Consider the following 16,201-nt stretch of genomic DNA (forward strand, 5'->3'; position numbering starts at 1 on the left):
GGAGGGCAGAAGGGGAGGGGCAAGGAAATGGGGAGGGGAAAGGGGAAAGGCGAGGGGAGGGCGGGAGGGGAGGGGCAAGGGGACGGGTGGGCGGCAGGGGAGGGGCAAGGGGACAGATGGAGGGGAGGGGCAAGGGGACGGGTGGGCGGGAGGGGAGGGGAAAGGGGATGGGAGGGCAGAGGGGAGGGTCGAGGGGATGGGATGGGAGAAGGGGAAGGGGATGGGATGGTCGAGGGGAAGGGAGAGGGGGAAGGGAGAGGGGGAAGGGGATGGGATGGTCGAGGGGAAGGGAAGGGGGAAGGGGATGGGATGGTCGTGAGGAGGGGAGGCGGGGAGGGGATGGGATGGGATGGTAGAGGGGATGGGAGGGGAGGGGAGGGGAGGGGATAGGGCGGGGAGGAGCGAGGGCGGGGAGGAAGGGAGGAGAGGGGAGTAGCGAGGGAGGGGAGTAGCGAGGGAGGGGAGGAGCGAGGGAGGGGAGGAGCGAGGGAGGGGAGGAGCGAGGGAGGGGAGGGAAGCAGAGGAGCGAGGGAGGGGAGGGAAGCAGAGGAGCGAGGGAAAGGAGGGAAGCAGAGGAGCGAGGGAGGGGAGGGAAGCAGAGGAGCGAGGGAGGGGAGGGAAGCAGAGGAGCGAGGGAGGGGAGGGAAGCAGAGGAGCGAGGGAGGGGAGGGAAGCAGAGGAGCGAGGGAGGGGAGGGAAGCAGAGGAGCGAGGGAGGGGAGGGAAGCAGAGGAGCGAGGGAGGGGAGGGAAGCAGAGGAGCGAGGGAGGGGACGGAAGCAGAGGAGAGAGGGGACGGAAGCAGAGGAGAGAGGGGACGGAAGCAGAGGAGAGAGGGGACGGAAGCAGAGGAGAGAGGGGAGGGAAGCAGAGGTGAGAGAGGAGGGGTGGGACAAGGTGAGGGGAGGGGTGGGGAAAGGTGACGGGAGGGGGGAGGGGTGGGGCGAAATATGGGGTGGGGCGAGGTGTGGGGTGGGGCGAGGTGAGGAAAGGGGCGAGGGGATTCGAGGGGGAGGGGTTGGGCGAGGTGAGGGGTGGGGCAAGGTGAGGGGAGGGGCGAGGTGAGGGGAGGGGCAAGGTGAGGGGAGGGGCGAGGTGAGGGGAGGGGAGGGGCGAGGTGAGGGGAGGGGCGTGGGGATTCAAGGGGAGAGCGGAGGAGAGACGGTATGGTAGGGGGGAGGGGAGGAGCGAGGGTATGGTAGGAGGGACGAAGGGTGGTGGGGGGCGTGGGGAGGTGGGGTGCAAGCGGAGGTGGGTGGCGAGGGGAGGAGGGGGGCGACGGGAGGTGGGGTGCGAGGGGAGGTGGGGTGCGAGGGGAGGTGGGGTGCGAGGGGAGGTGGGGTGCGAGGGGAGGTGGGGTGCGAGGGGAGGTGGAGTGCGCGAGGAGGTGGGGGAGCGCGGGGAGGTGGGGAGCGCAGGGAGGTGGGGAGCGCGGGGAGCGGGGCGGTGGGGAGCGCGGGGAGCGGGGCGGTGGGGAGCGCGGGGAGCGGGGCGGTGGGGAGCGCGGGGGAGCGGGGCGGTGGGGAGCGCGGAGAGCGGGGCGGTGGGGGCGAGGGGAGGTGGGGGGCGAGGGGAGGTGGGGGGCGAGGGGAGGTGGGGGTCGAGGGGAGGTGGGGGGCGAGGGGAGGTGGGGGGCGAGGGGAGGTGGGGGGCGAGGGGAGGTGGGGGGCCAGGGGAGGTGGGGGGCGAGGGGAGGTGGGGGGCGAGGGGAGGTGGGGGGCGAGGGGAGGTGGGGTGCAAGCGGAGGTGGGTGGCGAGGGGAGGAGGGGGGCGACGGGAGGTGGGGTGCGAGGGGAGGTGGGGGGCGAGGGGAGGTGGGGGGCGAGGGGAGGTGGGGTGCGAGGGGAGGTGGGGTGCGAGGGGAGGTGGGGTGCGAGGGGAGGTGGAGTGCGCGAGGAGGTGGGGAGCGCGGGGAGGTGGGGAGCGCAGGGAGGTGGGGAGCGCGGGGAGCGGGGCGGTGGGGAGCGCGGGGAGCGGGGCGGTGGGGAGCGCGGGGAGCGGGGCGGTGGGGAGCGCGGGGAGCGGGGCGGTGGGGGCGAGGGGAGGTGGGGGGCGAGGGGAGGTGGGGGGCGAGGGGAGGTGGGGGTCGAGGGGAGGTGGGGGTCGAGGGGAGGTGGGGGGCGAGGGGAGGTGGGGGTCGAGGGGAGGTGGGGGGCGAGGGGAGGTGGGGGGCGAGGGGAGGTGGGGGGCGAGGGGAGGTGGGGGGCGAGGGGAGGTGGGGGGCGAGGGGAGGTGGGGGGCGAGGGGAGGTGGGGGGCGAGGGGAGGTGGGGGGCGAGGGGTGGTGGGGGGCGAGGGGAGGTGGGGGGCGAGGGAAGGTGGGGGGCGAGGGAAGGTGGGGGGCGAGGGAAGGTGGGGGGCGAGGGGAGGGGCGAGGTGGGGGAGGGGAGGGGTTAGGTGCGGAGAGGGGTGAGGAGAGGGGAGGGGCGAGGTGGGGGAGGGGAGGGGTTAGGTGCGGAGAGGGGTGAGGAGAGTGGAGGGGCGGGGGGAGCGAAGGGTCGAGGGGAGGTTAGGGGTGAGGTGAGGTTAGGGGTGGGGGTAGGGAAGGGGCGAAGGGAGGGGAGGGGTAAAGGAGGGGAGGGGTAAGGAGGGGGCGTGGGTAAGGGTGGCGAGGGAGAAGGTGATGAGCGAGGGTAGGGGAGGGGGCGTGGGTAAGGGCGGGGAAGGGGAAGGTGAGGAGCGAGGGTAGGGGAAGGGGCGTGGGCAGAGGAGGGGAGGGGAGGGGTGAGGGGAGAGGAGTGGAGGAGCGAGGGGAGGTGGAAGGGTCGAGTAGGGGAGCGGCGAGGGTATGGGGTGAAGGGATGGGTGATAAGGGGAGGGGAGAGGGGAAGAAGCTGAAATCGTTATAGGTACAGAAAGCTGGCTTAAGCCAGAGATAAATTCTGCCGAAATTTTTACAAAGGTACAGACGGTGTTTAGAAAGGATAGATTGCATGCAACCGGTGGTGGAGTGTTCGTCGCTGTTAGTAGTAGTTTATCCTGTAGTGAAGTAGAAGTGGATAGTTCCTGTGAATTATTATGGGTGGAGGTTACACTCAACAACCGAACTAGGTTAATAATTGGCTCCTTTTACCGACCTCCCGACTCAGCAGCATTAGTGGCAGAACAACTGAGAGAAAATTTGGAATACATTTCACATAAATTTTCTCAGCATGTTATAATCTTAGGTGGAGATTTCAATTTACCAGATATAGACTGGGACACTCAGATGTTTAGGACGGGTGGTAGGGACAGAGCATCGAGTGACATTATACTGAGTGCACTATCCGAAAATTACCTCGAGCAATTAAACAGAGAACCGACTCGTGGAGATAACATCTTGGACCTACTGATAACAAACAGACCCGAACTTTTCGACTCTGTATGTACAGAAAAGGGAATCAGCGATCATAAGGCCGTTGCAGCATCCCCGAATATGGAAGTTAATAGGAATATAAAAAAAGGGAGGAAGGTTTATCTGTTTAGCAAGAGTAATAGAAGGCAGATTGCAGACTACCTAACAGATCAAAACGAAAATTTCTGTTCCGACACTGACAATGTTGAGTGTTTATGGAAAAAGTTCAAGGCAATCGTAAAACGCGTTTTAGACAGGTACGTGCCGAGTAAAACTGTGAGGGACGGGAAAAACCCACCGTGGTACAACAACAAAGTTAGGAAACTACTGCGAAAGCAAAGAGAGCTCCACTCCGAGTTTAAACGCAGCCAAAACCTCTCAGACAAACAGAAGCTAAACGATGTCAAAGTTTGCGTAAGGAGGGCTATGCGTGAAGCGTTCAGTGAATTCGAAAGTAAAATTCTATGTACCGACTTGACAGAAAATCCTAGGAACTTCTGGTCTTACGTTAAATCAGTAAGTGGCTCGAAACAGCATATCCAGACACTCCGGGATGATGATGGCATTGAAACAGAGGATGAAACGCGTAAAGCTGAAATGCTAAACACCTTTTTCCAAAGCTGTTTCACAGAGGAAGACCGCACTGCAGTTCCTTCTCTAAATCCTCGCACAAACGAAAAAATGGCTGACATCGAAATAAGTGTCCAAGGAATAGAAAAGCAACTGGAATCACTCAATAGAGGAAAGTCCACTGGGCCTGACGGGATACCAATTCGATTCTACACAGAGTACGCGAAAGAACTTGCCCCCCTTCAAACAGCCGTGTACCGCAAGTCTCTAGAGGAATGGAGGGTTCCAAATGATTGGAAAAGAGCACAGATAGTCCCAGTCTTCAAGCAGGGTCGTCGAGCAGATGCGCAAAACTATAGACCTATATCACTTACGTCGATCTGTTGTAGAATTTTAGAACATGTTTTTTGCTCGAGTATCATGTCGTTTTTGGAAACCCAGAATCTACTATGTAGGAATCAACATGGATTCCAGAAACAGCGATCGTGTGAGACCCAACTCGCTTTATTTGTTCATGAGACCCAGAAAATATTAGATACAGGCTCCCAGGTAGATGCTATTTTTCTTGACTTCCGGAAGGCGTTAGGTACAGTTCCGCACTGTAGCCTGATAAAGTAAGAGCCTACGGAATATCAGACCAGCTGTGTGGCTGGATTGAAGAGTTTTTAGCAAACAGAACACAGCATGTTGTTCTCAATGGAGAGACGTCTACAGACGTTTAAGTAACCTCTGGCGTGCCACAGGGGAGTGTTATGGGACCATTGCCTTTCACAATATATATAAATGACCTAGTAGATAGTGTTGGAAGTTCCATGCGGCTTTTCGCGGATGATGCTGTAGTATACAGAGAAGTTGCAGCATTATAAAATTGTAGCGAAATGCAGGAAGATCTGCAGCGGATAGGCACTTGGTGCAGGAAGTGGCAACTGACCCTTAACATAGAAAAATGTAATGTATTGCGAATACATAGAAAGAAGGATCCTTTATTGTATGATTATATAATAGCGGAACAAACACTGGTAGCAGTTACTTCTGTAAAATATCTGGGAGTATGCGTGCGGAACGATTTGAAGTGGAATGATCATATAAAATTAATTGTCGGTAAGGCGGGTACCAGGTTGAGATTCATTGGGAGAGTGCTTAGAAAATGTAGTCCATCAACAAAGGAGGTGGCTTACAAAACACTCGTTCGACCTATACTTGAGTATTGCTCATCAGTGTGGGATCCGTACCAGATCGGTTTGACGGAGGAGATAGAGAAGATCCTAAGAAGAGCGGCGCGTTTCGTCACAGGGTTATTTGGTAACCGTGATAGCGTTACGGAGATGTTTAATAAACTCAAGTGGCAGACTCTGCAAGAGAGGTGCTCTGCATCGCGGTGTAGCTTGCTCGCCAGGTTTCGAGAGGGTGCGTTTCTGGATGAGGTATCGAATATATTGCTTCCCCCTACTTATACCTCCCGAGGAGATCACGAATGTAAAATTAGAGAGATTAGAGTGCGCACGGAGGCTTTCAGACAGTCGTTCTTCCCGCGAACCATACGCGACTGGAACAGGAAAGGGAGGTAATGACAGTGGCACATAAAGTGCCCTCCGCCACACACCGTTGGGTGGCTTGCGGAGTATAAATGTAGATGTAGATGTAGAGGGGCGAGGATAGGGGTGAGGGTAGGGTATGGGGGGAGGGTGGGAGAGGGGAGAGGATGGGGGGAGGGGTGGGTGGGTGGGAGGATGGGGAGCGGTGTGGTGGGTTGTGAGAGGTGAGGGGAGGGGACTGGGGGCGGGGCGGTGGGTTGTGAGGGGTGAGAGGAAGGGACTGGGGGAGGGTGGGTGGGTGGTAGACCTGGGGGGAGGGGTGGGTGGGTGGTAGGCCTGGTGGGAGGGGTGGGTGGGTGGGAGGGCTGCGGGAAGGGGTTGGTGGGTGGGAGGCTGGGGGAGGGTATGTGGGTTGTGAGGGGTGAGGGAGGGGAGGGGAGGAGTTAGGGGTGGAGAGCGGGGAGGGGAGGGGTGAGGAGAGGGGAGCAAGATGAGGGTAGGAAGCAAGAGGTGGAGAGAGGTGGCAGCGAGACGTTTCAGAAGAGAAGGGTATGGGGAGGGAGCGAGTGCTGGCACGAGAGGGATGGGGCGGCAGGAGACAGAGGGGCGGCGGGAGAGGGAGGCACGAGAGGGAGTGGGGCGGCGCGAGAGGGACGGGGCGGCAGGAGAGGAAGGGGGCAGCGCGAGAGGGACGGGGCGGCAGGAGAGGGACTGGGCGGCGGGAGAGCAGATTACAATGGCTGGGATCCATGAGAATAAAAAGGAGAAGCCAGCCAATCTTCAACACATTAAAACCTCCACCCTAAAAGCACTTGGGTGGAGGACATAGAGGGACAAAGGACATGTGCTAAGATTTAGGCCAAATGATAAAACCCACTCTCACGAATAAAACGTAAAACTAAAGCTACTGCTGAGGCACTGTCAACCAACAGCGAAGGTAGGGTGCTGGGAAAGTTACAAGCCTAGGCATATGCGGAGCCGGCAGAGGTTAACTGATTCCACATTCATAATCTTCATAATGACACGCACTTTGTTGTGCATATTGTTATGCCATTCCGTCTCCCAAAGCCAAAAAAAACTGTGGCGTAAGACAGACCGCAGGTCAGTTTCGGAGCTGCCCATCTCCAGAAGTGGTTTCCGCATAGCCTCTTTGGCCAGCCTTTCGGCAAGTTTGTTGCCTGGGATTCTGATGGTGTAAACCATTTCTTGGCCTCAGTACATATCAAGAATCGAGAGGAAATGATAGCGGAGAGACGCAGGGTTAACGGAGTCCTTAGGGCCATGTGAACATTCCAGAAGAATCTGCGGCCTAGGTGTACACCATGGAGGTGCACATGAATGGACCTCAAGGAGAGGTGGTAACAGGAATGACTCCAGTTCAGACAGAAGGGAATGGACACAAACCGCAATCGTGACCCCTGACCTGGGCTGCCTATGTGGGAGATGAACTGCCGTGGTTGGGGAAAGGAGTCAGTAATTCGGATGCACAAGAGAACTACGAATGTATGCAATGTAACTGGCAAGCAGTTGTGCACACCAAACACTCAATGGAGGAACTCCGGCCTCCACCAACACACTGGTCACTGTAGTCATTCTAAAAGCTCCCGTTGCTAGGTGAACACCACAGTGGTGCACTGGGTCGAGTAAACGTACAACGCTGAGGGCATCGCTGGAAAGTTAACCAGACTCCCACAGTCAAGGCAGGATTGAACAAGGGCTCTGTAGCAGCGTAGAGCAATCTGCACCCCAGTTGTTGTTGACCAGGCAGCAGAGGGCATTGAGGTGCTGCCAGCACTTCCAGTACAGTGAGAGGATCATCATTAATGTTAAGTTCTGGTTCTGGATGAACGGTGTAATGCTGACGGGAGTGCATAACACACAACTTCACGGCAGAAAACTGGAAGCCGTGGGCTAGAGCCCATGCCTGCCCTTGTGAATGGCTCCCTGTAGGCGCTGCTCAGCAACACCAGTACTAGAGGAACAGTACAAATTGCAGAAGTCATCGGCATACAGAGAAGGTGAGACCGACGGCCCTACAGCTGCTGCTAGATTGTTAATAGCCACTAAAACTACAGAGACACTCAATACGGAGCCTTGCGGAACACCATTCGCCTAAATACGGGGTGGCGGGGGGAGGGGGGGGGGGGGGGGCAGCACTATGGGAGCCACCGACTTGACACACAAAGTACGGAGAGACAGGAAGTTTTGGATAAAAATCGGGAGCAGCACCAGAGACCCCACGCATACAATGTGGCAAGGATTTGATGTCACCAGGTCGTGTCGTATGCTTTACGTAAGTCAAAAAATACAGCAACCAATTATCAGTGGTAAAGCGACCCTGGCGGAAGCCGCACTGACATGGAGCCAGTAGGCCACATGGCTTCAGGACCCAACCCAACCACCAACACACCATATGTTCCAGCGGCTTACAAAGAAAGTTAGCAAGGCTGTTGGGCCAGTAGCTATCCACATCAAGCAGGTTTTGACCAGGGGCTCTCCTGCCATTGTGATGGAAAGATACCATCGCTCCAGATCAGGTTGAAGATGACTAGGATATGTCACTTGCAGTCAGACGAGAGGTGTTTAATCATCTGACTGTGGATCCGATCTGGCCCAGGAGCTGCGTGAGGAGAATGTGCAAGGGTGCTGAGGAGCACCCACTCTGTAAATGACATCCATTTCCATCTGCCATTTGACGGTGCGAAAGGCTGCGGGGTAGTCCTCCGACACAGAGGTTCAAGCATAGTGCTCGGCAATCGCATTTGCGTTGGTAGATAACACGCCATTTATGTTAATGCCAGGGACACCTGTTGGGGTCTGGTGCCCAAAAAGAAGTCTGATCTTGGTCCAGACTTGGGAAGGTCACATATGGCACCCAATGGCCGACACGTACCTCTCTCAACACACATGTTTCCGTCGTTTTAATGAGCCGGCAAAAGCGGGCACAGAGCCGCTTAAAGGCTATTAGATGCTCTAGGGAAGGGTGCCACTTGTGTCACTGTAGAGCTCGCCGATGCTCTAATTGCCTCAGCGACTTCCAGCGACCACCAAGGAGTGTCTTTCGTCAAGAGCACCCTAAAGAATGAGGGATCGCATTTTCCACTGAAGAAACGATCGTTGTAGTCACCTGCTCAATGACAATATCAATGGTGACAGCAGAGGTGAAGGCTTCCCAGTCTGCCTTGTTTATAGCCCATCTGAGTAGGCGTCCATGGGCATGACGCCGAGGGAGTGAAAGGAAGATGGGGAAGTGGTTACTTCCACACAGGTCTTCATGTGCTCTCCAGTGAATAGATGGCAGAAGGCCAGGACTGCAAACTGAGAGATCACTGGCCGAATATTTGCCATATGCCACACTGAAATGAGTGGGGGCACCTGGAAATGAGTGGGGGCACCTTTATTGAAGAGGAAGCGGTCAAGTTGTGACAATAAATTTTGGACTTCCCTGCCTCAGCCAGTAAGCATGGTGACACCCCACAAGGGGTTATGAGCATTAAAATCTCCCAAAAGTAGGAAAGGTTTAGGGAGTCGATCAATCAGTATGGCCAATACGTTCAGGGGTACTGCACCATCTGGAGGAAGATAAACATTGCAGACAGTTATTTCCTGCATCGACCTTATCCTGACAGCCACAGTTTCAAGAGGGGATTGAAGGGGCACAGCTTCACTGGATACTGAGTTCAGGACATAGACGCAATCTCCACCTGACACTCTATTATAGTCGCTATGGTTCCTGTAATATCCCTTATAGCCGCGGAGGGCAGGGTCTGCATTGCCGGGAACCAGATTTCCTGGAGAGCAATGCAGAAAGAGCAGTTGTAAAGCTTAGCAGTTGTTGTAGCTGAGCCAAGTGGTGGAAAAAACTGCTGCAATTCCGCTGGAGGATTACATGATCGTAAGATTGGGAAGGTATGAAACACTCAATGAGGCAGTCTACACCTCAGGGTCACCTGCTGCCACCAGATGAGTACCTGTACGATCGACATGCATTGTGTCTGAGGCCCAACGAGATCTATGTCCTCAGCAGATGCCAGAATCTCCACCTCATATACTCAGACACAGAGCTTGTAGGTAGTGGTGGTGTGGGTACCACCGCACTGCCTTGGTTCTTGGGGGTATTTTTCTTTTTAGGTTTCTCTTGCTGCTCCTTAGGTTTGTCCGGCTGGGAGGGCTTCACTGATTCAGTCTCAGGGACTGAGGAGGACCATGAAGCCCTACGGCCAGCTACCTGTGGTTGCTTAGCCACTGGTAGGTGTCCGCTTTGCAACTGGTAGGAACCTGGGAAGGGAGTGACCCAAGGGATCCCTTCTGGGCGAGAGGAGGCAAAGACGACTTACGCTTCTCCAGTTGAGAAGTGGGGACTGACGTCCCCGGTGGTTGTGGGGAGGGGGGGGGGGGGTTTGCTCCTGAAGCAGGTTGTGCACGAGCAACAGGGAAGGAAATTACCCCCCTCCATCAAGGGAGCAGGTGGAGTCTGAGAACCAACTGTATATGGAGAAACGGAAGATGGTAGAACCATTGTCGTAGCAGCTGTGTAGTTTCATGTCATATGCACAGGATGTAGCCTCTCATATTTTCTCTTAGCCTCAATGTAGGTCAGTTGGTCCAGGATCTTGTATTCCAGTACTTTTGTTTCTTTCTGGAGAATCCTGCAGTCTGCTGAGCACGACGAATGGTGCTCTCTGCAGTTGATACAGATGGGGGGCAGGGCACAGGGAGTTCTGGGATGTGAAGGACGTCCACAATCCTGACAGGTGACATTGGAAGTATAGCGGGGAGACATGTGGCCGAACTTCCAGCACTTAAAGCACCATATCGGGGGAGGGATATATGGTTTTACATCATAGCTGTAGACCATCACCTTGACCTTCTCGGGTAATGTGTCACCATCGAAAGCCAAGATGAAGGCACCAGTGACAACCTGATTATCCCTCGGACTCCGGTGGACGCACCAATTTACATTGGCGCGCAGCTCATTGTCAGACTGCGAAAGGAGGTCCCTGTGAAATATGATACCCTGGACTATATTCAAGCTCTTATGGGGTGTGATGGAAACAGAAATGTACCCCAACTTGTCACACGCGAGTAATGCCTGTGACTGGGCAGAGGATGCTGTTTTGATGAAGATCGACACTGACCGCATTTTGGACAAGCCCTCCACCTCCCCAAACTTGTCCTCTAAATGCTCCACAAGAAACTGAAGTTTCACTGACAAGAAAGATTCCAAATCAACTCTCGTACATACAAGGCACCAGGGTGATAAATTTGCTCCCATCCTTAGCCTGGCGTTCCTCCCATGATGGGGCCAATGAGAGGAAAGATTTGGGCTCGTATTTCTTAGCACTGACGCTAGACCTTGACCGATTGGAGACTGCTGGTGTTTGATCACCAGCAAGAGATGGCGTACAACACTTCATGTTATGTCATCCGCCCTGATGCCACCCACTCCGACCAGGGACCCTCCCCATGGGAGCCACCCAGCCGCAGCAAAGGCCACCTGGCAGGATGGCCATTGCCGGGAGGCCCGATGCCCCAGGGTGATGGGCATATATTCCTTGGCATACACGGGCAGTTAATAGCACAGGTATCAGCAGAGCGATCCCTGTGAGGTCAGGGGGTTACAACTAACAGGGTACATGCCGGCCCCACCACAATGGACTGGTTACCATGCTGGATATCAGGTGCAAATGAGCTAAGAAATCAATTATCATCGACAGCAAAGAGGATGGAAATCACACCCAGGAGGGCGACCTCCCCCAACAGCTGGAGAATGAGTGGAAGTGCAGATTCACGTCAGAGGACGCTAGAGGTCTTATAGTTCAATTCTTTTATCTTGGCGGTTCGCGCATGTCCGCCCAGACGCGGGAGATTGCTGCGTTGCCAGTTGCACACGACGCACGAGCCAATAGAAGCAGCGCCATAGTATAGCATAGTTCGCAAGGTTACGTTCAGGGGGGAGCGCGTAGTTCATGTAGTAAAGCCACCACGGCCGCATTAATCCCTTTCGCTGCTACAGAGACATGCTCCCCACATTTTGTCATCACTGCACTGCTCGCCTGTGCAGACACACGGTGTTCCGACTGCTTTGACACACTTATCATTCGATTTCACAAAAACTAATTGGCCCAAAAATTAAATACTAATTGGCCCAAAAATTAAATTTTTACACATCTTCTTGACTGATACCTTCCCCTCATAAACGGCTTAATTTTGTTTCGATGTTCAACGCAGTTATTATGCAGCATTAAATATAGTAAACCACTGCACGAAATTTTGAAGAGTTTGCAGAGGTAAAAGTCCATAGAGTATACTTTCCGTAGGGTCAATTTTAGTTGCCACAATGTTGAGAATGAAATGTGGACAAGATACCTAAATTTCATATAAAATTTACTGTATAACAATAGCTCATTTAAGTACCACATAGGTGTCGTATGTAATATTGAGAAATATTCCGTCTTTCGCGACTGTAACAAAAGTTTTATTTACACTGAGCACGTTTGGCTTTATTTTAAAGCACTTCAATCAAGCGCGGAATGCGGGGAGCACGTGTCTGCAGCAGCGAAAGGGTTAATGAAGAGACAAAGCACTAGAAATTTCAAAAAATTGCATTCAAACGAATATAATTCGTGAAGTAAGGCACTTCGATATTGTTTTTAAATAATGAAAAATGTTTGAACTCAAACCTTTCGCGTAGCAGCCCAACACCTTAACCGTTACGCTAACGCACCTTGTCTGACTACATAACGCCATGAGGACTATAACACGTCACGCAAAAGACCGACAAACACTGTTGGTATGACTATGAATTACTCATGCTTCGTCGAAGTACAATAGGAAATAAACAATTACCGCTGTTCTTTATTGCGAAAAAGCGGTTCGTGAGAATGACACAAACACCTTTCCTTGCTATCGCCTGAATTAGGAGGCTTATTGCTTGTTTGGTTTAATTAATTAATAGAATATGAAGCAATTGGTATAAAGAATGCTTTTTCCAAACTTTCTATAAAAGAATGTCTGCTATCAAGACATTGCTTTTGTTCTATTACTTTATTTATGACTGAACATTTCTAAAACTGAAGACACTCGTCCGTGCTCTGCACTGCAGTTGAGCTCTGGCAACGTCGTTCTCTGTTCATTGGCTGACTGTGTTTTGTGACGTCAGATGCGCAGAACGAACCTAAACTTGGCCGCCAACATAAATGACGCGCACTTTAGCACATGATAGACATTATGCACCATGTAAGGCGTAGTTCCCCAATTGGCTTGCTCTTCCAGAAAATCACATAAAGGCCGAAACGTGTGAGGATGGATGAGTGGGTGAGGGAATCATGGGGGAGGGTGTGGGTGGGTGAAGGAAGCATGGGGGGAGGGGACAATTAGATGAAGTGTGTGCGAGAGGTTGCATTGGAGAGAGGCACCGCATAAGCACACAGGTGAGGGAGAACATGGATGGGTGAAGGACACAGTTGGTGGAGGGCATGTGTGCTGGGGGAGAGAGGTGGTGAATGGGTGAGGCACGTGTTGATGAGAACATGGGTGTGGGAGGAACAATTGGACAGAGTACAGGTGTGAGGGAGGGCAAGGGTGGGAGAGGAGTGAAGTGGTAACAGGGTGGAGCACATGTTTATGAGGATACATCTGGGGGAGGAGGGGGGTAGATGTTGAAGGCACAGTTGAGGGAGTACATGGGCAGGGTAGAGCAGGGTCAGAGAAGGCCACGGGCAGTGTGGGAGAAGGGTGGTGGAGTGGAAATGGGATTGTGTGAGGAGAGAGCAGGGGAAGGAAGGGCTAAGTGAGGGTGAGAAGAAGGGGAAAGGAGAAAGGGGGAGGGGAGGAGTGGGGGGTGAGGGAGGAAAGTGGAAGGGGAGTGGGGGGAGAGGGAGAAGTGGGGGAAGAGGGAAGAGTGAGGGGAGAGGGAGGAATGAGGGGAAGAGGGAGGAATGAGGGGAAGAGGGACGAATGAGGGGAGAGGGAGGAATGAGGGGAAGAGGGAGGAATGAGGGGAGAGGGTGAGGGAGGAAAGTGGAAGACTTGGGGAGTGGGGGGAGAGGGAGAAGTGGGGGAAGTGGGGGAAGAGGGAGGAATGAGGGGAGAGGGAGTGGGGAAGTGATAGGGGGAGGGGAGCAGTGGCCCTAGAGTGGGAGGGAGGGCGCAAGAGTGGGAGGGAGGGCGCAAGAGTGGGAGGGAGGGCGCAAGAGTGGGAGGGAGGGCGCAAGAGTGGGAGGGAGGGCGCAAGAGTGGGAGGGAGGGCGCAAGAGTGGGAGGGAGGGCGCAAGAGTGGGAGGGAGGGCGCAAGAGTGGGAGGGAGGGCGCAAGAGTGGGAGGGAGGGCGCAAGAGTGGGAGGGAGGGCGCAAGAGTGGGAGGGAGGGCGCAAGAGTGGGAGGGAGGGCGCAAGAGTGGGAGGGAGGGCGCAAGAGTGGGAGGGAGGGCGCAAGAGTGGGAGGGAGGGCGCAAGAGTGGGAGGGAGGGCGCAAGAGTGGGAGGGAGGGCGCAAGAGTGGGAGGGAGGGCGCAAGAGTGGGAGGGAGGGCGCAAGAGTGGGAGGGAGGGCGCAAGAGTGGGAGGGAGGGCGCAAGAGTGGGAGGGAGGGCGCAAGAGTGGGAGGGAGGGCGCAAGAGTGGGAGGGAGGGCGCAAGAGTGGGAGGGAGGGCGCAAGAGTGGGAGGGAGGGCGCAAGAGTGGGAGGGAGGGCGCAAGAGTGGGAGGGAGGGCGCAAGAGTGGGAGGGAGGGGGCAAGAGTGGGAGGGAGGGGGCAAGAGTGGGAGGGAGGGGGCAAGAGTGGGAGGGAGGGGGCAAGAGTGGGAGGGAGGGGGCAAGAGTAGGAGGGAGGGGGGGCGTCAGTGGGGGGCAGGCGGGGGCCGTCAGTGCGGGGTGGGGGGGCGTCAGTGCGAGGCGGGGGGGGGGGGGCGTCAGTGCGAGGCAGGGGGGGCGTCAGTGCGAGGCAGGGGGGGCGTCAGTGCGAGGCAGGGGGGTCGTCAGTGCGAGGCAGGGGGGGCCTCAGTGCGAGGCAGGGGGGGCCTCAGTGCGAGGCAGGGGGGGCCTCAGTGCGAGGCAGGGGGGGCGTCAGTGCGAGGCAGGGGGGGCGTCAGTGCGAGGCAGGGGGGGCGTCAGTGCGAGGCAGGGGGGGCGTCAGTGCGAGGCAGGGGGGGCGTCAGTGCGAGGCAGGGGGGGCGTCAGTGCGAGGCAGGGGGGGCGTCAGTGCGAGGCAGGGGGGGCGTCAGTGCGAGGCAGGGGGGGCGTCAGTGCGAGGCAGGGGGGGCGTCAGTGCGAGGCAGGGGGGGCGTCAGTGCGAGGCAGGGGGGGCGTCAGTGCGAGGCAGGGGGGGCGTCAGTGCGAGGCAGGGGGGGCGTCAGTGCGAGGCAGGGGGGGCGTCAGTGCGAGGCAGGGGGGGCGTCAGTGCGAGGCAGGGGGGGCGTCAGTGCGAGGCAGGGGGGGGCGTCAGTGCGAGGCAGGGGGGGCGTCAGTGCGAGGCAGGGGGGGCGTCAGTGCGAGGCAGGGGGGGCGTCAGTGCGAGGCAGGGGGGGCGTCAGTGCGAGGCGTCTGTGTGAGGTGGGGGGTGTCAGTGGGATGAGGGGGGTGTCAGTTCAAGGAGTGGGGCATCAGTGCGAGGCGGGGGGTGCCAGTGTGAGGCGGGGGGGGGGGCGTCAGTGGGATGAAGGGGGGTGTCAGTGGGATGAGGGGGGGGGGGGGTGTTTGTGCGAGGCATGGGGCGTCAGTGGGATGAGGGGGGAATCAGTGGTTAGGAGAGGTGATCAGTGGTTAGGAGAGGGGATCAGTGGGAGGAGAGAGAAAGATTGGGGGGGAAGGATTGTGGGGAGGAGAGGGAAAGAATTGTGGGGAGGAGAGGGAAAGAATTGTGGGGAGGAGAGGGAAAGATTGTGGGGAGGAGAGGGAAAGATTGTGGGGAGGAGAGGGAAAGATTGTGGGGAGGAGAGGGAAAGATTGTGGGGAGGAGAGGGAAAGATTGTGGGGAGGAGAGGGAAAGAGGGGGAGAAAGAGGAGGAGAAGGGGAAGCAGAGTCGAATAATGGGTGGAAGGGTGGGAGGAGAGGGATAAGGGCAAGAAGGAGAAAGTGGGAGTATCAACAGGGGAATGCTAAAGTGAGGGAGTGGGGTAGGAAGTGAGGGGGATGGAGAGGGAGAACAGGGGGTGTGAGGGAAGGAAAGTAGAAATGGCTGGAAGAAAGGAGGTGGGAGAAACATGAAGCAATTTCCATTCTTATATTAATGCTTAGTAGTAGATAAAATATAATGAAACTGAGAGAGACCTGTCCGCTGAGCGAACTAACCCTGCCACCATACTGTAGTTTGGGTGGGGGCAGGACACGTCCGCGCACTTCCATCATGTTGTTGCTGATGGTGAGCCCAAATTCCTGTACATAGGCATCATTGTTGAAATCAGCTCGCCTCACCAAGCTGTTTATCTCACGCTCACGGTCGGGAGCAGAACGCGCTGTAGCTTTTATCATAGTTGATGTCTGCATATCTGTCAACTTCTTGATACAACGCTGTCCAGCCACAATATTGCACACCTTGTAAAAATAAATGACACTATCAAAAGTTGCCTGGAATTCAACACATATTATATCTCATTATACATGCCATGAAAATAAAATAATATAGGAAAATACTTAATCACATATTGGCTATAATAAACTACAAATCTTAATAATTATATAAACTGTGTAAAAATGTGTCAATGTAAAATGCTAATTTGTAGTGGTGGTGTAGTAATAGTAGTAGTAGGAGGAGGAGGACGAGGAGTAG

The 16,201-nt window shown here is 55.7% G+C and overlaps 1 protein-coding gene across 1 annotated transcript in view; it reads right to left on the reverse strand.

The window, feature by feature from the left end:
* Nucleotides 1–16,201, reverse strand: part of LOC124613151 (protein argonaute-2) — a 222,587-nt gene that overhangs the window by 81,081 nt on the left and 125,305 nt on the right. The window contains exon 9 of the mRNA XM_047141779.1: nucleotides 15,703–15,966. Coding sequence (XP_046997735.1) covers nucleotides 15,703–15,966 — 264 coding nt within the window. The remainder of the gene's footprint in view (nucleotides 1–15,702; nucleotides 15,967–16,201) is intronic.

The sequence above is a fragment of the Schistocerca americana genome, chromosome 1, assembly GCF_021461395.2.
Source record: "Schistocerca americana isolate TAMUIC-IGC-003095 chromosome 1, iqSchAmer2.1, whole genome shotgun sequence".
Classification (NCBI taxonomy): Eukaryota; Metazoa; Arthropoda; class Insecta; order Orthoptera; family Acrididae; genus Schistocerca; species Schistocerca americana.